Source organism: Nilaparvata lugens, unplaced genomic scaffold (assembly GCF_014356525.2).
Source record: "Nilaparvata lugens isolate BPH unplaced genomic scaffold, ASM1435652v1 scaffold4276, whole genome shotgun sequence".
In the NCBI taxonomy this organism is placed as follows: Eukaryota; Metazoa; Arthropoda; class Insecta; order Hemiptera; family Delphacidae; genus Nilaparvata; species Nilaparvata lugens.
The window spans coordinates 1,747-28,399 of record NW_024090597.1 but is presented as its reverse complement, the minus strand read 5'-3'; the positions used below and the strand labels follow the sequence as shown (position 1 = coordinate 28,399).

Here is a 26,653-nt window from a genome sequence, read left to right as displayed (position 1 = left end):
AGTATTGTGACTAAATGTGACTAGTTTGGTCTTGACTAATCGGTGTGTGACTAGCCTAAGATTGGAAAACGACAATATTGAAAAAAGTATTCCTACTACAGCTGTAGACAACCTATAAGAATTTTATAATATTCTCTCAATATTAGTTTTTTATTATATAAATTGTTGAAGTGTTACAGAAGACCTACATGATAGGTATATTTATTTTATATTTAATTTTCTTAGAAAAGTTTCATGTCAAACAACATAGAGTGATATTAAACTAGAATGAATAATAATTGAATAATCCCACGTTTCTGCTTTATCTATCTATCGAGTAGGTTAATAAATATTATCTGATGGACATTCCTTTATTGAAAAATAAGCAAATTGACAACAAAATACAAATATATCAGTAATGACTGATGAATGAAAAGTAAACGGTGTAACGTTGGAATAGTTAAATCCAATAAATGTTTTAGAACTTAATGAATCATTATAATATCATCAATTTTTGTTCAGGTAGGTAGCTAACAACAATAGCTAAAATGGGGCAAGATTTTATCTATAGTTTTTCTTGTGATATAAAGGTTTAGACTCACAATATATTAATTTAGAATTTTATTAAAATTAATAGTAGGGCAACCTACTTAGGCTATTTTCATTTTAAAATACATTATAATAGGCCTACAGTTTTTTGCAAAGTAATTAATATAAAGTAATATGTGTTATTTTATATTAATTACTTTTCACAAAAGGGTACTATGATGTTATTTTATTAATAATTTAGATTGTAATTCTAACTTTAATTACAGAAGAGCTAACTTACCTCTTCTAAGTTACTGTAACTACAGAGATATCACTAAAAGATAACAACGGATGAAGTTGCTACTGGTGCAAGATAAAATACAAATATAAAAGTGATAATTTTTTTTTAATTTAGTTGACCTATGACATTTTATTGATTAATAACCGATTACTGATTAACAAAAATTAATAACCAAAAATTACTGTATGGCTAAGTGCTAAACATTTTTTTAGGAAATACCTACTTGGAAAAGATGACAGTAGATTTGAAGTGTAGCACCAATTTAGGGAATCCAGATTGTTTATAAATTAATGTAATAGAAACCGTACAAGTTTTTCTAAATCATGTCATGTCTTACTTTTTATCATGCCTCCTTTTCAGGATTTTTTGGCATAAGAACATAACCTCTTTGAATCTTTGTAAATTCAACATGACCGCATTCCGCATTGTTGAATTTCAACAGGTGTAGAAACAGCTGATCGAGTTACATCACACACCATGTGTGTGATAGAACTAGCGCCAAAATATGAATTTGCGGATTTTTGTTGCTGTGGAATTTATCAACGGATAGTGCTGCAATATAATGTAGAATATCTTGCAAAAATAACAGAATTTTTACTGGAATTAATAGATTACAGAAACTAGAATTATTGAGAAGGTATAGAATAGTATTATAAATAGGAAGGCCATGATTGGGATTGGATGATAGAAAGATACCTATAGGATAAATAATATTGATGATAGGTACAGTTTTTTATAATGAAAGTTCATGAATTACCTCTTATATTGAACTTTTCAAGCTATCAATTTCATAATTATTCAATGATCATTGCCATATTTTGAAAAAAATGTGCACAATCTAGTACATTTCGTGAAATATCCCAAAATATATTGTGACATCTCAATAATCATTGACTAGGTAATTTTTGGTAGCATCAATAATATGTTCTAAAATAGTCTAGTCTCATGTAAAATTGAATCTTGAGTCTAATGCAACCGTTTCCAAGTTCATATATTCAATGGTTATTGGAAAGTTTTTTTAATGTGCACAATTCAATACATTTTATGGAATACCCCATAATTTATTGTAGTATTCCAATAACAATTGACTAAATAAATTTTTAGTGGCACCAATATGTTCTGAAATGGTCTAATATTATGTAAAATTTGATTAAGATTCTAATCCAACCAGTCGCAAGTTCATAATCTTGAATGATGTTTCGGATGTTTCAAAAAATTTACACACTAATTCAGTGAATTCCATAAAATACTCCAGAAATTATTTTATTATTCCAACAACCATTGGCTGAATACATTTTTAATGGCACCAATTATGGTCTTAAATGGTCAAATATCTTGTGTGAATAATCAAACACTGGATAAAATTGTAATAAAAAATATACACTTTATTATGAACAAAAATCACAGTTAAAACAAATCTCTTACAATATAAAGTAGCTCATAATATTATAGTAACTTATCCACTCGCATATATTATTCTATTCACCTAGGCCTACTCACAATAAAACAAGTAATCTCAAATTATTGGGACATTTATAATATCTGGAATCCTCAGAACATGATATGTAAATACTATGAAATAGGCAAGAATGATACATACAGTATTTATTGTAACAGTTTATTTTTGATAATGAAAAGCTCTCCCTAAAAATATATGATTCTAATAATGGATGAATAAATTATTAATACTGTATTTTTCCGTTATGGTTACTCTTGATAATTTTTTTTCCAATCACTTGATAATGGCATTATATAGCCGAAACATGTTGTGAGTAAATAATTTAAAAAATGGTAATGGATTTCTATTTTTATTACTGCCTGAGTTGTCTACTTAAATAAATAAAGAAAAATCTGTACGACATTATTATAATAATATAAGAAATGCGTTCAATTTCACACCATAATCTTCAAAGAGCACCACAATAACTTAGAAATTATTGTCAAGATGAGGATTATCCATTGTTTGAGAGGAAGCAATGCAACAGGCACATTAACAATATTATCTACTGTTACTATTTTATTAATCAATTCGATAAAATATCAGATATTTGTATTCATCAGAGATTTTATTACTCTGACACCCAGACAGTGAATTAATTTAGTTTTTTGATAAACATTCACTAAGAGTTTTATTTCTATCTCTAGAAAATTATTGTTTTTCATCATCCATAAATTCAATTACCTTTTGTCTACAATCGAGACTAATCATGTAATTTTCTTATGCTTTTCTTATAAAAAAGACTGAAGTTGTGTATAATTGTAGGTTGAATAAGATAACCAACCTACTATAATATACTGATGCATTCATCAAGTAATTGTTCGCTCTTCTTATAAAAAACTGATGCGTAAAATTTCACACTGTCTGATATCATAGATTGAATAAGATGATAATTAACATACTACAATACGGTATTGATGCATCATTAGGGATGAATTTAATTGCGTAAAATTTTACACTGTCTGATATCGTAGATTGAATAATCAACAGACTAAATATACTGATGCATTAAATATAAGAAGTGAACAAATCAAATATGAAACAACATTATTTTAGAAATTTAGTTGAAACCGACAACAATATTTATAATAGAAGCATTCATTAGGGATGAGAAGTGAATACTTGGTGAAAAGTTAATAGCTAGGTACGGTAGCCTACTTTAGAAAAATTTCTTGATTGTACAAACAATTTGAAAATTGAGCATCGTCAGTCTAAAATTCATAGGATATTTTCAGATCAGAAAATACTCTGGCCCAACCCAATTTCCACATCTAGGGAAATTCTCTGGTACAGAGGGTAGATCATTGCTGTTCCCAACATGGAGGATAACATCCAGGCCTTGGGACCAGTGGGCTGCTTTCTGATCATGCAGTAGCCAGTAACCTGGAAAAATAAAATATTGAAGATAAATATTAGGATAAATCACTTCATTCACATGAGCTACTTTTTAACAAATTAATAAAAACAATATACAAATCTTGAAGTATTCTAAGTTAGGGTATTAGTTGTTGAACTATTTTAAAGTTTTAAAAAATAATAAAGGGTACTTCAAGATTTGTATATTGTTTTTATTAATATTAGGATGAATATTGAAGGAATTGGCTAACATGTAGAAAATAATAGATATAGATATTTAAGTGATATTTTCCTTCAACATGAATAAAAATACTACTTTTCTTCAATAATGAATAGATGAGTCGATAAGCTATAGAAAGAAATTGCAATACAGAAATAGAAGGAAAGAAATCTCTACTACATAGAGTAAAGAATACTACCATATTCTTCTGTCTTTAATTCAACATAATTATCCTTCAGTTTTGGACACTTGTTCATCAATGGATGCTATGTTGAAGTAGAATAGTTATTTGTGCAACTAGTGCGCAAAGTGACAGTTTGCTGCACCGATTGGTTTCTTGAGTGCAGCAGAGGAACTTTGCGCACGTATTTCACATTAAGTTTTTCCTACAGTTACCATTGAATATGAAAAGTGGGTAATTATGGGTAAAATTGCCTGAAATGCATCAAATGTTTTTCTGTGTAATTTTATTATTGATAAAAACCTTAATCCTAAAATCCTAAAGTCCTCGTTGTCCTTGGTTATAATATATAATGAATAATAATTAGCGCGTTGTGCTTGGTTGCACCTCTGCTCACTGTAGCAGCCACAGCAGTCACTGTTACCAACTTCATTTTGATTTTGCTGCACTGTTGCTCCATATAACCTACTAAGTATTTTGCGTTGCCATGTTGCAAATCTGGAGTGCAGAAAAATTTTTCCCGCACTAGAGCGGAAAAGTGATTCTTTGCGTTCTGTAATCAGTGCAGCAATGGCCACTTTTCAACGTAACTGCAGGAAAAAATAATATATTCAAACACCAAGATCCATTTAAATATTATGATCGATAACTGATCTATTCTGTGTTTATTTTTTAGTGAATTCTCTGCCATTATTCATTATTATTTTTTTAAAGAATCCCCACCTATTGGTCGACAGTGGAACCAAAATCGATAAATGAATGAAGAGGTCAAACATAATATTATGAGTTTGTTATTTACGCCATATTATTGAGAAGAAACATAATTTCAATTATTATGATTTTGTATTGATTTCTCATTCTATTCTTGTTCCATGTAGCCTAAAACATGATTTTTTTATTATCACTAATTTCTTGATCACATATGGGACTAGTTACTTTCATGACAAACTCTATTTCATCACAAATTTCTAAACATTGTATAGGCTACTCTTGAATAAAAAAAAAAACCAAGTACCCTTCTTTAAAATTGTTTACTCTCAACAAGTTTCGGCTATGATGTCATTATCAAGTGAATAAAATTGAAATGTATTTCTCAATCACTTGATAATGGCATTATATAGCCGAAAAATGTTGTGAGTAAACCATTCTAAAAGAGGGTACTTAGATTTCTTGTTCTATTTTATATGATTTGTGCTTGTATTCAGATAAAACAAATAAATAAATACATAGTTGCTTACCTGGATTATCAGCCCTAAACCTCAACACAACAATTCCACCAGGTGGCACAGGTACTGTATCCTTGATAACAGGATCTTTGAGGTTCTTTTCTAGAAGTCCTCCCTCAGCATTCAGTTTCCTGATGGTCTCCATGCTGTTGTCTGCCAGTCCTTGTTTGGATCCCACCACGTAGAAACTACCTCCATGCATGTGGAACACATGCTCGTCTGTTAGGTCATCACCTCCTGAAATTTGAATAAAGAGAGTAAAATAATACAGTCTGACCCCAGAGTGTAGAATAATAATTTATATAGAATATCCCCAATCCAATTTTCACATATTTATTTACTGTGTCTTTACTGTAACTATTTCATTTTTTTGAATTTTGACTCAAGAAAATGCTCTTTTTCTGCGACATGGGTCAATCAATTAATCAATAATCCTTTATTGTCATAAACACAAACTGTTGTTACAAACGTCAAAGTTACAATAAAACATTCAGAAAAAATACTACAACAAAATTAGAAAATATTGATGAATAGCAGTAATTATGAATAAATACTAATTATTGAACGAGCGAAGTGAGGTCTACGATTCAAGTCGACGGTTTGGCATCCCTCTTAATGTTTAAATGTTTGTATGTTTATATGTTGCGCATTTACGGCGAAACGCGGTAATAGATTTTCATGAAATTTGACAGGTATATTCCTTTTTCAATTGCGCGTCGACGTATATACAAGGTTTTTGAAAATTTTGCATTTCAAGGATAATATAAAAGGAAAAAGGAGCCTCCTTCATACGCCAATATTGGAGTAAAAATCAGACTATAGAATTATTCATCATAAATAGCTGACAAGTGATTACACAAATGTGTGGAGAAGCCAGTCTATTGCAGTATTTCCATAAGGTCTATAGTTTCAATCAGGTACTTGTGGATGAGAATACTGCGTGAGGTCTACTGTCCACAGAACTACTAGTTAAAACGTGGTTTACTTAATAAATATACAAAGGTAGGCCATATCAGTATTTTCACCATAAGTCACAAAAAAGCTGTTGAGTTAAACAGAAGAACACTAACGCTATTCAAGAAATTCTCTAACAGAATAAAGACATTTCTATAAGTAAGCCTTTTATGTTATGTGATTTGAATAGTTAGATAGATAACTTACTCAATAGGTAGTGTTACTTCAGGGGCAAGCTCATTGAATAACTTAATAGACATGTTTCTCCAATTCCTATGGGTATACTTGAATATTGGTGAGAATCAATTCTGACATTTTTTTGTGTAGTTGAGAAGTTGATATAGTGGTAATTATTCATATTGAATGAAAAAGACTAAGAAATTGTCAAAAACCACAGATTTATTGATACTTAGAAAGACTGGTTTCGGTTATTACACCATTGTCAATCTCTGATAAACAGATTATAAACAGTTTATCAGAGATTGACAATGGTGTAATAACCGAAACCAGTCTTTCTAAGTATCAATAAATCTGTGGTTTTTGACAATTTCTTAGTCTTTTTCATTCAATTCTGACATTAATTTAGCCTGCTTCTAGTTGAATAAGATGAGAGACTGTATGGTGACAAGAGCTCAGAAAAAAGAATGAGATAGGAGTAATACTCTGAATGATTACAATAAAATGAAGGAATGAAAATAAATAAATGAATATTATACCTTTATCGATCAATAGCAGTTCACCCTAGAGTGTAATGGTATGTCAATGACATGCACACACTGACATGCACCCGCTTCATCCATGCAATACTTGGGTCGCTTGTTGTCACTGCACAGTGAATTCGACTCCTGTAGATCAGCTGATTGGCTCAGCAGTGGCGACGAAGGAAACATAAATGTAATGTTGTTTATTCTCGGTTTCAGGAGAGGATCTGCAAGTTACATAACACAATAATTATTATGATTATTTATAGGTTATTACTAGTAGTTCTGTGAACAGTAGACCTCACGCAGTATTCTCATTAACAAGTACCTGATTGAAACTATAGACCTTATGGAAATACAGCAATAGACTGGCTTCTCCACATATCTGTGTAATCACTTGTCAGCTGATTCATGATGAATAATTCTATAGTATGAATTTTACTCTAATATTGGCGTATGAAGGAGGCTCCTTTTTCCTTTTATATTATCCTTGAAATGCAAAATTTCCAAAAACCTGAATATACGTCGACGCGCAATTAAAGAAGGAGCATACCTGTCAAATATTTCATGAAAATCTATTACCGCGTTTCGCAGCAACATATAAAAACATTCAAACATTTAAACATTAAGAGAAATGCCAAACCGTCAACTTGAATCTTAGACCTCACTTCGCTTGGTCAATTATAGATCTATAAATTATAGCTTTGTTGTAGTTCAGACAATGTATTGAATCTGTGAATATTTGGAAAGTCTTTATTTTCTTGGTGTATTGAGGAATGAATTTCACTCCTGAGGAGAAGCTTTATCAGGAGTGAAATGCATTCCTCAATACACCAAGAAAAGAATGTGTTTTCAAATATTTACAAATGTAACTCAGTGTCTGAACTACAACAAGGTTATTATATAGTGTTTCGTCATGGAAAGCAACATCAATTTCATGAATTATATTCACGAATTATATCATAATATTTACTCTCACACATAATTATGATATTTGAACAACATAAAATATCTTTCGGAATCCAGAGTCTAGGCCTAAATTACACTTGTCCAAATATGAATATAATATCCCTTGAAAGATATAGCAGCTGGACATCCAATCAATATTTCCAATAGATAGTAATAATAATAATAATATCGAGTGACCTGGCTGGCTCAGGTCTGGTGTCAGAGTTTTCAGGTCGCAGCTGATCAATTTCAGGGCCTCTGACATGACCTAACGACTGCTTTTTAGGCAGCCGGGACCGACGGCTTAACGTGTCCATCCAAAGCACGGGAGTGGCCCGAGATAAGATAATTTCAATAGTCCAACTCATGCCATATTTAGCTAAGAGAACGCTTGACAATGAATGAATGAATTATCCTACGTTTATTGGGTATGAATCATGAATCATTGAAAAATGATATAGGTTATATATTAGTTGAATATATCATTAAAAATTGAATGCTCTCACTATCCAACAAATTATCAATTTCTTTATCCAATGAGGAAGGAATCATATGTTCTATACCCTGCTTTTTATTTACTGGTACTTCTGTAGGGCATTTTTTTCAATACTTCCAATTTGAAACTTCAGTAACTTGAGTTATGGAAAATAAAAAGTAAGGCATATTGTATCCACGAATAAATAAATGAATAAAAATTTCTCAATTGAAAGAGATTAATTTTCCATGTACGAAAGAGTCATAGAACGGGTGAAAAGTGTTTAGCGTGTTTTCATTGTTCCTACTGTTTGAAATTATATATTTCACACTTTTCATCATGCTTTACAACTTCTATGATTTAGTTATAACATTTTCATCATAATTTATAGTTTTCTTCTTTACTTATAATGAGCAATAACTCGATTAGAGTAACTTATGAAGTAAAGCTCAGCTTATGTTATATTTAGTTGAAATGAAAATGATGTTGTCAGTTCCTCATAATTTATTTGAGCCAAACTTATAATAGATTTATAAGTTTATAGATTGATATTATATAGGCCTATTATTGATACAGATTGATACCAAACGATAATAGATTTTTGACCGAGCGAAGTGAGGTATAAGATTCAAGTCAACGGTTTGGCATTTCTCTTAATCTTTAAATGTTTGAATGTTAAAATGTTTAAATGTTTATATGTTGCGCATTTACGGCGAAACGCGGTAATAGATTTTCATAAAATTTGACAGGTATGTTCCTTTTTTAATTGCGCGTAGACGTATATACAATGTTTTTGGAAATTTTTCATTTCAAGGATAATATAAAAGGAAAAAGGAGCCTCCTTCGTACGCCAATATTAGAGTGAAAATTAGACTATAGAATTATTCATCATGAATCAGCTGACAAGTGATTACACAGATGTGTGGAGAAGCCAGTCTATTGCTGTATTTCCATAAGGACTATAGTTTCAATCAGATACTTGTAGATGAGAATACTGCGTGAGGTCTACTGTTCACAGAGCTAGTAGTTATTTCTCCTTAATTGAATGGAGAAATTCCACAATATATCTGTTCATAGTGTAAATTTTATGTAATTTTTTCTCTATTGTTCAACACACATCAATTTACGTGTATATTTGCATTTATAAAGTTGTCAAGTGAGTTTTCTGAAACATACCTGGGAAGTCAGTGTTGCTCGGAACACTCACAAAATCAAATGGTAAATACAGTGTGAGATCCATCTTCTCTGCAGCCAAATCCCTTGGCAGTTTATTCACAGATTTTATGTTTGGTAAACAGATGTGATCAGACTTGGAACACTCGTTTTCTGTCACAGTACTCAGCACCTACAAACAAAATATATGTAATGTAATCCTATTTTTTTCTCTTATCAAAAAGTATATGTTCATATACGAACATGCACTCTTCCTTGAATCCTACAGCTATGATATGATAGGAGGAGATCTGTTACAGCATTCAAGATTGGGAACATGATCATATATTATATTCAAAGGACAAACATGAATTATTATAAAAAATGTATGAGATATTCGGTAGGTATCGTAGCCTACGTATTATTTAGAGAATTGAGAAAAATATAGTATTCACCTTGGAGTATTGAGACAAGAATAGCACCATAATCAAGAGATTTAAAAATATATAAAGTATAAAATAAAAAGTTACAAGTATACAAATATAAAAAGTTACAAATATAAAAGTTACAAGTCCTGTAATACAAGGGGAATCACCATTCCAATTACATGCTCAATATAGCCGATAAAATTAGCTGTTCCTGTATTACAGGACTTCTAAGTCTTTATGAAACAGGCCCCAGATGTTATTGATAATTAGAAAGACCGGTGTCAGAGATTGATATCAGAGATTGACAATGGTGTAACAACCGAAACCGGTCTTTTTAATTATCAATAAAATCTGTGGTTTTGACAATTTCTCATACTAGTATTTTTATTTAATATGAATAATTACCAGAATATAAACTTCTCAACTACACAAAAAATATATAAAGTAGTGGAAGGAACTGGATTGGTATGATTGTAAGTAATAAAAAATATAAATAGGCAAGACATGTGTAATGTGTATACAGTAATATAAATTATTGACATACATGACATTAAGAGTACTATATCCTTTGTGATTTGGAAGTTGAGAAATGAAATCAATATTATTGTTCTTCGTAGTTAGTTTTTACTTGTTGATGTGTAAGTTATGAGTGTGATTTATCACGTTCATTAGCTTCACTATTAGAGGCAATCTTATGATTTCACCCATGTTACAAACAAAAATACAGTAAGTCATGGTTCTGCAGATCAAGGCCTTGAATAGAATTACATATGAATTGAAATTACACTCTTGGAATTTTTGTCTTAGGGCCAAATATTAGTTTCCTGTAACAGGTGAATGTTTGAAGCATTGCTCAACTGAGTCATATTGTCCAAGTACAGATGTCAGAGGAATTAACTGGAGAGTGCGGCGCTCACTGTTATTTATACATACTTTCTTCATTCATTTACAACTCTAGAATCAGTAAAAATCAACTCATTATCGAACATTAGTACTTGAATATTTAATTTAAGAATAATATTCAATATTTAAGAATATTATGATCACCCCGACACATATTATTATAGTGGGGTATCATAATTAGAACTAAGTTTAGTATTATAAATGTTGTATGTATAATCACGGAATAAGCATACCAGTGTTTATACAAGTAGTGTTTTTTCCTCTGTGGTATAATATAACAATTATGTATAAATGTTTTGTCAATAAACTCCTCTGGTTGCAATTCATTGGTAATCTGAGAAGTTATTATTATTAGTTATTATACAGTCCATTATCTTTGCTATCAGAGCTGTGTAGTCCATCTTTTTTGGCAGTTCAGGGTCAATCAGAAGGATTAAGGCTGTCTCAGCTTAGGCAGTTTTAATCCTACATAATTATTGCACATTTGAGATCTGAGTTTTTTTAGGAGGAGTGACGTGTTAAGCAGTTTTCATACTGTTTGAAACAATAATAAAATGAGTATTGTTAAACTACCAAATATTGGTGACCTCACCTGTTTAGCCACAACTTATCTGCTTAGCCACTCAATGAAAACTATTATTGATAACATGAAATGGGAACCTGAGTATTGATATTTAAAAATATATGAAAATAATTTGTGGAATTTACAATAAAAATCATATATTTTACTCATTTATAGAGAATATTCTTTCATGGAGAAGTTTCACAAAAACTCTTCACTGAATGTAAATTCCATAATATAATAGTAATTTTCTTATTATTATCAAACGAAAATCCGAATTAAATGCTGTAATTCACCCCGAAGACTCCTCCTACTGCAAATATTGACAACAGGGTAAGCAGCTAGATATGGACATTCGATGGACTAGATTGGAATTTCCATCTAGCTGTTTTTCCTGTTGTCAATATTTGCAGTAGCAGGAGTCTTCGGGGTGAATTACAGCATTTAATTCGGATTTTCGTTTAATGATAATAATTAGCTCATTAGATTTGAATGATTGCAATATCCCAGTTATTTCCATCTGTAGTAAGTTTATTCTACAATACAAAATATTTATTCTACAATACGAAAATCCGAATTAAATGCTGTAATTCACCCCGAAGACTCCTCCTACTGCAAATATTGACAACAGGGTAAGCAGCTAGATATGGACATTCGATGGACTAGATTTTAATTTCCATCTAGCTGTTTATCCTGTTGTCAATATTTGCAGTAGCAGGAGTCTTCGGAGTGAATTACAGCATTTAATTCGGATTTTCGTTTAATGATAACAATTAACTCATTAGATTTGAATGATTGCAATATCTCAGTTATTATTTCCATCTGTAGTAAGTTTATTCTACAATACAAGTCTAAAAACCTACTTGTCTATTTTCTATGGGTTACCTTGGTTTGAGGAACAGCTGCCTCCTCATTGAGTTGGGATGACCTTGAAGACTCCTTGGGTGGTCGGAACATGTAGTCTATCAGCGCATAGGAAGAGGACTGTCTGTGACATGATGGTCTGGTCTCAGCTTTCAGCCAATAAGACAAGGATTCAGTCTGATCAGCTGTTAGAACAAAATCTATTCGCTCTCCTGCAATGAAATATTTATTTATATTATAATATCGGGGTACCGAGCTCCGCTTGTTATTTTTATTCATTGATGAACAGAACACAATTCTCTAAAATGATCGTGTTTATATTTCACAGCTAGCTATACGTCATCTTATGAATTTCGGGGATGCGATATTTTGATTTTTCACATACTCACTCACTCACTCACTTTTTTACTATCTACAGCTGTTTCAGCCAAGGATGAATTATCCTTTTAATGTCGTTCAGCGAGTTTTCCCAAGGATGAGACCTAGTGCAATCGAATCTTTATATCATAAACCTACTATTTTCCAAATTTCGTGAAAATCATTGGAGCCGTTTTCGAGATCCGTTAAACATAAATGACCAGATATAAAATAGCCAGATATAAAAATAACCAGAAATGTAGATACAGAAATTGCTCGCTCAATATAATTGGATATTCTTACTTGACTATTAGGAGCACAATAGAATATCAAGTAATCTCTTATTTTATCACATTTCGACTAGTTTCAACTCTTCAAGAACTATTTTCAAGTGTAATATTCTATTGGGTTTTAATACTTTCTGTAGCCCTGATAATGAGAGTAATTACTTTGACTATTAGAATAAACAATCAAGATCTATTTTTGTATATTACAGACAGCACAATCTCCGATTGAAAATTTGGTTGCTAGATGGGAAGACCATATACTCTAACAAATCCTGTAAAATATAATATTGTCATCTTTAGTGGATATTGACCTGGAGCAATGATAAGCGACTGAACCATCTGTGGCTCGATGGGATGACCGTCCATTGCGATCACCTGCAGCCGATGTCTCTCAACCTGAATGGAGACAGGACACCCCACCTGGCTGCCTGCATATATCACTCGCATACGATGCCGTCTGCCACCCGTCACATTGAATCTAGTCGACGCGTGCTTGTAGTCTGCATCATCGCTGTCCGATTCCATCTACAACAAAAAAACTGTGCGTTGAACTGTCTGTCTCGGCTGAAGTATGACAGTCGTAAGGCACATTGACAAGCCTTATCTACAACATGATAAAGGAAACTGGAATTTATTTGCCAAATAATTTGAAATTGAAATTTATTTACCAAATTTTTTAAAATGTATGAATTCAGGGCTACTTTGTTGTATTTATAAAATAGAATTACAGTACCCTTTAAAATTAATAAAATAATGAGTAAAAATTTATAACCTGACGATGGTGTGATCACCGGAACTAGTAGTTACATTTCAATTTGTATTATTGTTTTATTATTTCATTAATTCTAAAGGGGTACTATAATTCTATTTTATTCACCAAATAATTTTATAGACATTTCCACAATCACAGGAATAATTTGCTTATACAACTATGGAATAGGAAATTCACGAATGAGGAATCATCATACGGTCCGCACTTCTGGACTGATTAACTTGAAATTTTGCGTATTGATGTTTAATTCAGAACTACTGAGGATGATTAAGGTCTTTTAAAAATTCTTCAAGTTTTCAGTTTGTCAAGTTTTTAATCAGTGGAGCACTGGTTACCTGCTAGAATTATAATAATAAGAATTATATAAGAGTTTAAACTATAATTATATTCTATCTCAATGATAGATATTCTATCTCAGTGACGCAATGTCACTTACAATTTAAGACCAGCAAGTGTAAGTGCTTACAGTATAAATTTCACTGCATTGACAACCAGCAATCATCAATTCAAGTTCCAGAGCGATAAGCTAATAAATAGGATACCAGACGATTTCATTAGGGATAAAATTACAAGTAATGAATTAAATAAAATAAGATCCTGGGTAAAAGAGAATTACTTTTTTAAAATCGAAAACTAAATTACTATAATTATGACTTGTTTTTAACACGCTCAGTTTAAACTTGGTTTTTTTTATTACCTGAAAAAAGAATTTTTTTTTATTATATTATTATAATTTCTATATTACCTATTTCTGTTATTGGGCTTGTTGATTTTTGATTCGAAAATTGATTTTTGTTTTTATTTATACATATTTTTGGTTTTTGGTTTACTATCTTTTAGTTTGTATTTTAGAATATTATCACGGCAAATGTACAAATAATTTAAAGAATATTTTCGAACTCGTGGCTGGAGCTCAAGGCTTCTTTTTCCAGCCAATGTATATTAGTAAATTTAGTAAATAAAAAAATTATAAAAAAAAATTAATTAATTAATTAAATTATATCTGTTTCTATTATCCTGTTTGAACTGAGACTCTGTTAAAACTGAATCCACTTCTAAAACTGTATACAAACGTTCCTTAGATTGAAGACGTTGGCGCATCTTTATCTATAAAGAGGTCCACGTTATAATGGCAGTAATTGATTATTAGCATTGGTGTTGTTATCCTTGTCTGTCATTAGACAAAGCAGGTAGCACTATATCCTTTTCTAGCTCCTCAACGTTGTCAAAAATATGTTTTCAAGAATTTAGAAATATAACTTATTAAGGCAGAGTTTGGCAATGCTGTTCTTATATATTTATCCACTGCCATTATAACGTGAACATCACTATAGTGTTTAATTATTGAGAAAATGTCTAATGTCGCATCCACATGTTGGCCCAATGAAGGCCAATGTCGTCCAGCGCCAGTGTGTGGATGCCGGGCTCTCCAGCTTCATTGGCGTTCGTGAGGAATTATTGTACCTTTACCCCGGCTGGGCCAGCTTTGGGCGAGTGACTGGGCCAACATATGTGGACTAGGCATTAAGATATTAATTGGACTAGACATTATAATATTTATAATTAATTTAAACTAATTCAATCATCACTGTATTACTATACCTTAGTCTGAGCCCGGCCATTGATGAGAAGTGTAGCAGAGTTGGTGTTGGTGGCCTCTCTCTTATCAGTGGTGGGGGGCATAGGCCACTCACTTATGACCACAATGTGGTTGGGGTCATCCACGTCATAAAGCTGTCTCTGGACCTCCCTCCTGTCCGCTTGTCGTACGATTAATGGGCCGAATAGTGCGTCTATCTGGCCGTTGCCTTCAAAAATGCATTCAAAACATTAATTTTGAGAGGTTTCCATCAAAAAGAAGCTATTAGAGACACTATTATCAGAGATAACAGGCAGCATAGCATTACCATAACATAGCTTAATGGGCAATATCTTTTTGACGTAATCATGTACTTTAAAAAACACTCGTCAACAGGATCAAGAAACGAAACACATGGCTACAACACCAGATTTGGAAGGATCGAGGAGAGGCATAGATTGGATTTCTTTAAGAAAAAAACACTTTTTATGGAGAGAAAATTTTTCGATATACTTCCCAGAGAGTTGAAAGAAATAGAGGAGGTTGAATACCTACAAAAAAAAATAAAGGAATATTTGGTGGGACTATCCCTATACTCTTTGCAGGAGTATGTCAATTTGACTGCAAGATTTTAGAATCTTGTTTTTTATCAAATTTTTTGACTTCTTTATGTGTAAAGGATGATTTTGTGACGATATTGGTGTGCTAGTAATAATCTTTCATTGAACCTATAAAAAAATTCTGATATTATGTTCACCTAAATAGAAATTCAAACAATCAAGTAGGGACTGAACCTTTAAAATTGTTAGGTATTGTTATTGATCCCAAACTTAATTATTGGCAACCACATGCAGAGTTCATTAGTAAAAAAGTAGCAAAGGGACCTGAGAAGGTTGAAGTTTACTGTAGACATTAATGTATAATTGAATGTGTATTTCTCTCAAATACAACGTTTACTGTGTTATGGTATACTATTATGGGGCTCTAGTACTCATGTCTCAAAAATATTTATATTACTATCGTATTTCATAAAACTTTAAAGTGAAAAAACACTCACATTCTTTGATGCGGCAAATCAGAGAATCAAATCAAATCATTCTTTTGCCACATCAAAGAATGTGAGTGTTTTTTCACTTTAAAGATTTATGGAATACGATAGTAATGATAATAATAGTGAAAACAAGATGGATACGAATTTCTATATACGGTACTACAAAAGAAAGCAATAATCAGATTGATTTGTGATGGACCCATTGTAATTTTTTTCACAGATATGGGAATATTAACTGTCTATTCTTTTATTCTTTGTATGTATTATCACAGAATACAATATATATTCTGTGGTATTCTGTGTATTCTGCTGTATTCTGTGGTATTATTTAGTGTTAGTTATGTACATAGTAATCTGGATTTTTTTAAATTAAATAGTGACTTCCATAGATATAAAACCAGAAAAATGAATGAATGAATGAATGAATGAAAAACGTTTTTATTCACAAAAAGCAAAATGTTACAAACATTTGAATTGCTAACTTTACAATAATTTGAAAGAATAATACTCCTCACCTAGAACGAGTCTGTGTGTGAGGAGGGTCGTGTGCAATACAGTATAAGTCAATTTGCGTAGCACTTAACACTTGAGAAAAATGCCTGTTTATAAATATTATAATTACTTAAACAATAATCGGCTATAATCACACTATAGAGTTATATACATAAAGTTGTGTAAAAACTTATTTGTTAATGAATTATTTTGTATGTATAGATAAAAAAAAGTTCTATTAGAACCTATCATATATGTTATCCAACAGTATAGGAGAAGGAAGTAAGAGGGGAGATTTGATAATAATAATAATATCAGAATTCAACAGCTCAGGTTCACTACTTCTCAAAAAAATCTTCAATACACATCTGTTAAACTGTACAATTCATTACCACTATAGAAAAAAAAGGCATTTTCTCTTACATTCTTTAAAAGGAAATTGAAAACTCCACGGTTGAAGTTGTAACTAGAAAAGTGTCAGCAAATCTTTGTCAGATGGAAATATTGAAAAGTGCAAAATATGCCATGGAAAAAGCAGTTGTTCTCAGCACAGCATCCATTATGAGATCATTTTTAAAAATTTCAGTTTAGTAATGCACCAAAGTCTTGCCAAAGGCCGACTTTGACTGCAATAAACACTCACTTGTCATGTGATGAATAAAATTAAAATAATAATACAGATGGAATTAAATAGAGAATGCATTTATTCAAATGCTAATTAATATATAACTATTATTCAACGAAAATCTTAAATAAATGCTGTACATCACCCCGAAGACTTCCGCTACTGCAGACATTGAAAACAGGGTTAACAGCTAGATGGAATTCTATGAGAACTACTATCCAAAAAATATATTTTTCAATAATATATATTTTTTTTTTTGGATAGTAGTTCTCATCGAATTTCCATCTAGCAGTTAACCCTGTTGTCAATGTCTGCAGTAGCAGAAGTCTTCGGGGTGATGTACAGCATTTATTTAGGATTTTCGTTAAATAATAGTTATAAAATAATAATAATAATATCGAGTGACCTGGCTGGCTCAGGTCTGGTGTCAGAGTTTTCAGGTCGCAACTGATCAATTTCAGGGCCTCTGACATCACCTAACGACTTCTTTTTAGGCAGCCGCGACTGACGCCTTAACGGGTCCATCCGAAACACGGAAACAATGTCTATGATAATAAAGATTCTTACTCTTATTCTTAGAAAATATACTGTACTAATAGGATTTGATTGAGTTTGTGGATTATTGTGATTGATTATGATTGATTGTAACTGACTTTTATGGATGATTGTATTTGACTTTGTGTCTTCACCAACCAGTATGTATCTGCCACAGATGAGTGCCCGCTTGCGATGCGCGGAACTTGTACTGGAAAGTGGTGTGCGCGGGGATGGGGCATTGCGTCACCATGGCAACACCATCCATGTAGGGGGTCTCCTTCTGTGGCTGGCCACGCCAGTGGATGGCTACTCCTTGACCTGGTATCCTATTGGTCACATCCACCACTAGGATGTCATTTTCACATACCTGCACAAAAAGTTTCTGCGATTATTCAGGCTACTTGATTTTTTTTAGTTTCTTTCATGGTTTTCATCCTCAACTTGAACTATTGGGCTTGATATTTCAAGCTTCATGAATCATGCTCATAAACTTTGAACCTTGAAGTTCAATGTTTAGTTATTTTTTCATCAAAGCTAGGTACTGAACTTCACTTTTAGTCACCATCTAGGTTTAACCAGAGACAAGTGATACAAGTATAGATATGTACTAATGAAAAATATCAGTATCAGTATAGTATACTGATAAAATCACTTCACTTATATGGGCTACTTAATTCAAATAAATAAAAACAATATAAAAACTTGTAGTACCCTTTATTAAAAACTTTGAAATATTTTAACGACTAGTTTCGACAATAGGTCATTTTCAAGTTGAAATGAAATGATTTCCACCTGCAAATGGCCTATGGTCGAAACAAGTCGTTGAAATATTTCAATGTTTTTAATCAAGTTTCTAAGTGGAAATTATTCCATTTTAACTTGAAAATGACCTATGGTCGAAATAGTCGTTGAAATATTTCAAAGTTTTTAATAAAGTAAAGTATTGCAAGTTTTTATATTGCTTTCATTTATTTATACTGATAAAGTATAAAGGTATCTTTACTCTATCGTTTAACGCTGATCTACGATTAAATGAAGGAAAGGTTGTATTTTTCTGTACAGATTTTAATTTTGAATTTTGTGGAAACGCTACATTATCTCACTTTTCAACTTCAGTAATAATCGATTTATCAAATACTGAATTTGATTATTTGAATTGATAGTATTTCGATACTATTCATACAGTATTCTAGTAAGGCCTACTACTGCTCTAAGAAAATTCTTTGATAGCAAAATAAGGGCAGACAATATTGAGCGTTTTTCCAGGCTCAAACTCAATCAGCCAATCTGAGAGCTTCCTACCCTGCAGACTCTAAAAACGCCTGAAAAACGCTCAAGATCGTCTGGGTTTAACACTCTTCTATTGAATAATAGGAGAACAAGAACTTAGAACGTAACAAACTACATAAATTGTAACATGATTTCGATTAATAATACTGTTCATTTCGGATTAGTACTTTGATGAATATGCATTTTTTAAACGACTACATCATTCAGAATAACTTTTAAGGCCCTATTATTCATCAATATTCAAAATTATTTATTTCTAAAGATGAAATGTTCTTCTTTGGTGATTCAATTCAATAATCATGTTTGATTTGGATGCTTACTTGAATGGCAGGACCTGGTAACTGTCTGTTTGCAGATAGGGTATACCTTGGAATACCATCAGCGGTCAGGCAATCCTTTACATCACAGTCCGATATATTCTGATGACAATCTGCACACCAACTGAAAATATTCAAGTTTTTATCCTCTGTTTACAAGTTGTGATATACCGTTTTCAGGAGAGAAAAAACAAGAATTAAAATAAAATGAGAGCACAATGATATATTAAGGTGAAATGAAAAATATTGTCAGTTTTACATGCATACATTAGACAGAATTATAATGTTCTGCAGAAAAACATATTTCTCCAATCAGTTTTCAACAATTATTATTATCAGTGAAGTCATTGAATTTATTAAATTGATTTTGAGATGCAATCAAGAATTTAAGAATCAATGTGTTTCATTCAATCCAGATCATCTTCATTCAATTATTTATTTCATTCCTCAATATTACAATATCAAATTAATGATTGAGAGAGAATCATTAAAAATTGGAGATGATAAACCCAAAACTGTTTCTCTCCCTAATTTTGATAAAAATTGTCCAAATTATTATGGTTCTCTATTCCATTTCTATCTCATAATTTGGTAGAGAGTTAGTGGGAAGGATATTTTGAATATTCTTTCCGAAGAATGGACATTGATATGTCCAAAGCTCCGCCAATTTATGTAGATGCATAACAATATAATTATCTATAGTTATTATAAATTGCTTTTTTCATAAAATACACAGTTCAATAATTATTTTCTTAGTCTTTATTATGTAAATTCATCTATAATTTTGCTGTATTGTAAGCTATTGTATATAAGTGTAAAAGCCAGTATATATTGTGTAATCTACATAAATAAAGTACTCAATCAATCAATATTCTACCTAGACACTATAATGCTAGTGTAATCTACATAATCAAAGCATTTGACGTTTACAATAATAATAGTATATTATGTATTTTTGAAGGAGTAAATAAGAGTGTATTCTATTCTATTCTATTCTATTCTATTCTATTCTATTCTATTCTATTCTATTCTATTCTATCTATTCTATTCTATTCTATTCTATTCTATCTATTTATTCTATTCTATTCTATTCTATTCTATTCTATTCTATTCTATTCTATTCTATCTATTCTATTCTATTCTATTTATTCTATATTCTATCTATTCTATTCTATTCTATTCTATTCATTCTATTCCATTCTATTCCATTCCATTCCATTCCATTCCATCCATTCCATTCCATTCCATTCCATTCCATTCCATTCCATCCATTCCATTCCATTCTATTCTATTCTATTCTATTCTATTCTATTCTATCTATTCTATTCTATTCTATTCTATTCTATTCTATTCATTCTATTCTATTCTATTCTATTCTATTCTATTCTATTCTATTCTATTCTATTCTATTCTATTCTATTCTATTCTATTCTATTCTATCTTTCTATTCTATTCTATTCTATTCTATTCTATTCTATCTATTCTATTCTATTCTATTCTATTCTATTCTATTCTATTCTATTCTATTCTATTCTATTCTATTCTATTCTATTCTATTCTATTCTATTCTATTCTATTCTATTCTATTCTATTCTATTCTATTCTATTCTATTATATTCTATTCTATTCCATTCTATTCTATTCTATTCTCTATTCTATTCTATTCTATTCTATTCTATTCTATTCTATTCTATTCTATTCTATTCTATTCTATTCTATTCTATTCTATTCTATTCTATTCTATTCTATTCTATTCTATTCTATTCTATTCTATTCTATTCTATTCTCTAAAGAGAGCTGTGAGAGTGATAAAAGGTCTTAAGCCATTAGAGTCCTGCAGAGAGTATTTTAAAGATCTAGGACTACTAACTGTGCCTGCACTGTACATTTTCGAAGTGATCATGTATATAAGAGATAAAAAAATTATAAGAAACTGTGACATAGATAATTATGACACTAGAAATAAGAGTAAATTTTCTGCACAATACCACAGGACAGCTCAGTATGAAAATAAACCTTCTTATATGGGTATGAAATTTATGAGTAAACTGCCGTCAGCTTTGAGAGAAAATGAGAATAAGGATATTTTCAAAAAGCTATTGAGAAAATATTTAGCAAACGGGGTTTACTACAGTATTCAAGAATTTATGGATGGAGAATGAGGCTTTTGGAGGATTAATTGCAATGTACATTGTGGAATGTGATGTATATAATATATATTATATGTATTCTTTTATTTTTGACAAATAGTCCTTGACGATTTCCTATACTCTTTAAAGAGTCTCCAGGAAGAAAATTTAATCAAATCTAATCAAATCAAATATTAATTATCCATTCTTTAGGTATACAGTACCGTACAGTACATCAGAATGATTTTTTTTTTTAAAACGAACTAGATTACAAGTTCAAACTAAATCATTTAAAGCATAGAAAGTATGTAGAGTTTGTTTCTTGTAGATCAAGAACAAATGAATGATAAATACGATTTTTTAAAATAGATTTATAATCTAGTACCCTTTGAAATTAATAAAATAATAACCTATAGATAGAGAATATAAGAATTGTACATATTCTCAATCTATTATTTTATCAATTTCAAAGGGTAGGCTACTATAATTCTATTTTATAAATAAAAGAAAGTAACCCTGAATTCATACATTTTAAGAAGATAAATACGATTTTCCAGTTATTTCTAACGAAGAAAAATACGATTTTCAAGAAATGAGGATAATAATATAACTGACCTTCCCAGGAGTTGATGAGATTCCAGTGATAACTTGACTCTACAAATCATCGGCCAGTCCAACTCATGGCAGGGTCTTTCACAGTTCGCATGGTACAGTTCTGAAACAACAGAAATAATTTACTAGGTGGGCCTACCTTAATTGAAATAATAGTAAAATTGCTGCAACTTGTCACAGCTATGTAGGCCTACATAATTAAATGATATTTCATTGTATCGGGGGGTGGTTCACAGCATTTTACTCTGGATTTTCGTTTAATAATAGGTGAGGTGATTTTTTATCCGTTTTGATCTATTTTCAACGACACTACAGTCTAATTTTTTGAATATTAATTATTAAAACTACAGTAACTATATTACCCTGGGTAATAACTAGTAGTTCTGTGAACAGTAGATCTCGCGCTCAATAAGTTACATGGACCTGTTGTTATGTTTTCTTAAAAAATTAATCAATTTAAAATTTCTAGAAAAAATCCTAAATAAACATAGAATGTGAGTGTGAGCGCTGTTATCAGGTCTGGCTGCAACTGTCTACAACGTTGATGGAAAGATACATTTTCAAGATGTTCGATGTTTTTGAACGGGTAGTGTTATAGTCTACTAGACAGCTGATTTATGATGAATAATTCTATAGTCTGATTTTTACTCCAATATTTGGCGTATGAAGGAGGCTCCTTTCTCCTTTTTATTATCCTTGAAATGAAAAATTTTCAAAAACCTTGTATACACGTCAACGCACAATTTAAAAAGGAACATACCTATCAAATTTCATGGAAATCTATTAACGCGTTTCGCCGTAAATGCACAACATACGGTATAAACATTGATAGAAATGCAAAACCGTCGACTTGAATCTTAGACCTCAGTTCGCTCGGTCAACTATATTACCCTGGGTAATATAGTTGCTGTAAATAAAACTAGAACTCACATGTGAAGCGCTTTAGGATTTTTTGAATCCATTTTCAACACTCACACTTTTTTTAATGAAAACTGTTACATGAGATTCATAATGAAATATGAGAGGGTACTTTACTGGACTATTTCCATTTCATTTAAAAATGATAGTAGCTCTATAATACGTGTTATACAACTATAAAGAAGTTTGTATTGTGATTGGAGTCATAATAATCTTAAATTTCGCAGCAACTCATAGTTTAATTACAGATCAACTCTTTTAAATAATAGAATCCTAACTAGTAGATAGAAAATAGACATTAGATACAATACAGTAGATACATTCACTGATAAGATACAAAAAATCTTGAATTGACTTTCCTAAAACATACTGTTATTTTTAAGAAGAAGATGCGGCTCAGTGCCACGAACCGAGTCCGACAAACAAGAAAACCGTGAGTACTGTTGTAAAAGTTTAAGATAACAACACAATTTATTATATTTTCTACAATTAATATTGATAACAACACAATTTATATTGAGTTTCTGTTAGACTTGAGAATGTACAATACCATCACGAAACGGTCGTCGCTACACCAAAGAATGTGAGTGTTTTTTTTCACTATAAAGTTTTATTAAAATACGATAGTAATTTATTGTAATTAATATCACAGTTCAAGTAGGATGAAGACAAAAGAAGAAATCTACATATGTCTTACATGACTTTTGCATATTATTGATGGGTTTCTTGTATGCTTGTTTTATATGACTATATGATGATTATAGTTTTTTGTACAATTTCTATACCTGAACAAAAACTAAATGACTCTCTATTGCCATCACTCTTGCAGTCTCTGTATCTAATAGAATGATGTTAGGATTATAGAGTGACATCTGACATTCAATAGCTTACTGTAGATTTCCTCCAAACTCGGAATGATACATATCACTCTATAATGATAGGAAGAGAGTAATGATAAATACATTAGCAATTATAACTTCAAGGTGCTACCTGCTGTAGAGATTGATAAACCTGTAATTATCACTGTCACTAAGATTAGCCTTGAAATAAATGTTGCTGGGGAGATGCATCATCACCTAATCAGCCATTACGCGGTATTTTCAGGAGTCATGCGAACTATAAGAGTGTTGGGATACATGCAATAGCCTACCTATAATATAGTTATTTTTCAACCAGCAATATTAGTGTTTCTATTGTTAACTCAATATGCAATTTTTCTTTTTCTTATAAATTTTATTGACCGAGCGAAGTGAGGTCTAAGATTCAAGTCGACGGTTTGGCATTTCTCTTAATGTTTAAATGTTTATATGTTGCGCATTTACGGCGAAACGCGGCAATAGATTTTCATGAAATTTGACAGGTATGTTCCTTTTTAAATTGCGCGTCGACGTATATACAAGGTTTTTGGAAATTTTGCATTTCAAGAATAATATAAAAGGAAAAAGGAGACTCCTTCATACGCCAATATTACCGTAAAAATCAGACTATAGAATTATTCATCAGCTGTCTAGTGGACTATAATACTACCCGTTCAAAAACATCGAACATCTTGAAAATTGTATTTTTCCATCAACGTTGTAGACAGTTGCAGCCAGACCTGATAACAGCGCTCTCACACTCACATTCCGGGACGACACGTCACGGTACGATATAGGACAGAAGGCTCTATGTTTATTTAGGATTTTTTCTAGACATTGATAAATTATTTATTAATTTTTGAGAAAACATAACAACAGATCAATGAAACTCACTGAGCGCGAGGTCTACTGTTCACAGAACTGCTAGTTATAAATGGTTTGTCATTCTCAGATCTTCGGCCTTCAAACTACATACGTTACTTCCTTCAAATTGCATAAATCTAGAGAATATAGATTCTCTTAGAATCTTAAAATATTCAAAGACTAAGTTACAATATTTTTGATACCCAATTCATAATCGAATCTGTATTATTTATAGAATAATAAGTGAGATTGAATGAATACATTAATATGTACATCAATCATCAATCATGTATCATTATATATCATTCTTGCATGATCAATGGGGAATTAATAATAGATCAAGTCCACATCAAATTAGAAGATCTTCTGACTAGTTTTACAGCTACAGTGAAGCTTTCTCCACTCAATATTTAAATAACGATTATTTTTTTCTAGTAAGATGAAACTCATATCCATTGTATAAATTCATTCATATGTGTTTTACAATAAGTTCAACTTTCATGAATGAATTGGATTTGAGAGAGATTCTTTGATAATTCAAATATTTTTGCCCAAACCTCTTCTTTTTATGTAAATTATAATTGTAAACCAACTTCAAGCTTTCTTAATCCTAAATTTAGTAAATTTGTAATTTTCTCATGATTCCGTACATGGTTTCAAATCCCTACTAAATTAAATAATTATATTTTTATCTAAAGTTTATTATAGGTATCAATATAATCATTTTATTTTTTTATATGTTTTTGAGATTTTTCTTAAAATTCTATTGTTATTTTGAATGTAGTGTTGGGCTTCACTAAATGTCACTGAAAATGTCATGTCTCTTGAAAATCTCAGCCTAACAATTGAAACTGAATACGTGTATATCAATTTCTAAACAGACTATGATTCAAGGAGAAACAACGATAAAAGATGTTATGCACACACATTCTAAACAGTGACTTCTAAAATCTAAACTGCATTTCAAGAATTTAATAAATGTGGAGTAAAAATAATAGCATAGAGAAACAATAGCGTAAGTAGATATCCCATGTATAGGGCGTTTATGTCGCAACTTTTACTGATATCTCAAGCCAATTACTGTTGATTATTGTCGAATTTTACTGTTTTCTTGTGATGAAAGTGTATAAACGGCACAGTATGAGAGACTACCAGTGTCACACAGCTTCACGGAAAAGAATTACATGAACTATCGGCTTGAGATAACAGTAAAGGTTGCGACATAAACGCCCTATACCATGGGATATCTACTTATGCTATTGTTTCTCTATGATAATAGTCTATGTTTTAATATATAATAATAGTATAATTTGGAAAAATATTATTCAAAAAATGTAGCATTAAGAACTTGACAAATTAATAATTATTATTAAACGAAAATCCAAATTAGATGCTGTAAATCACCCCGAAAAGCCTTCTGCTACCTACTGCAAATATTGACAACAGGGTAAACAGCTAGATGGAAATTCCAGTTTAATAATAATTGAAGTTGCTTTCCATGACGAAACACTATAATAACTTTGTTGTAGTTCAGACACTATGTTACTTGTAAATATTTGAAATAAGTACTAAAAAATGTATAAATATTTAAAAAAAGTACTAAAAAAGTATTAAATATTTGAAAAAAAAAATACTCCAACAAAAGTAAGTGTTTTTTCAAATATTCACAAGTAACACAGTTCAGAACTAC

General features: G+C 31.0%; 1 protein-coding gene across 1 annotated transcript; it reads right to left on the bottom strand.

The window, feature by feature from the left end:
* Positions 1-2,174: 2,174 nt before the first annotated feature.
* LOC111063322 (laccase-9) lies at positions 2,175-22,427 on the bottom strand (the record flags this gene model as incomplete). The annotated part of the gene is given in 11 exon segments (XM_039444338.1): positions 2,175-3,689; positions 5,302-5,526; positions 6,960-6,983; positions 6,986-7,171; positions 9,544-9,712; positions 12,298-12,488; positions 13,232-13,445; positions 15,295-15,500; positions 18,133-18,343; positions 19,587-19,707; positions 22,328-22,427. Coding segments are annotated over 11 exon segments (1,799 nt in total), but the record flags the coding sequence as incomplete, so codon positions are not given.
* Between the last annotated feature and the right edge of the window lie 4,226 nt (positions 22,428-26,653).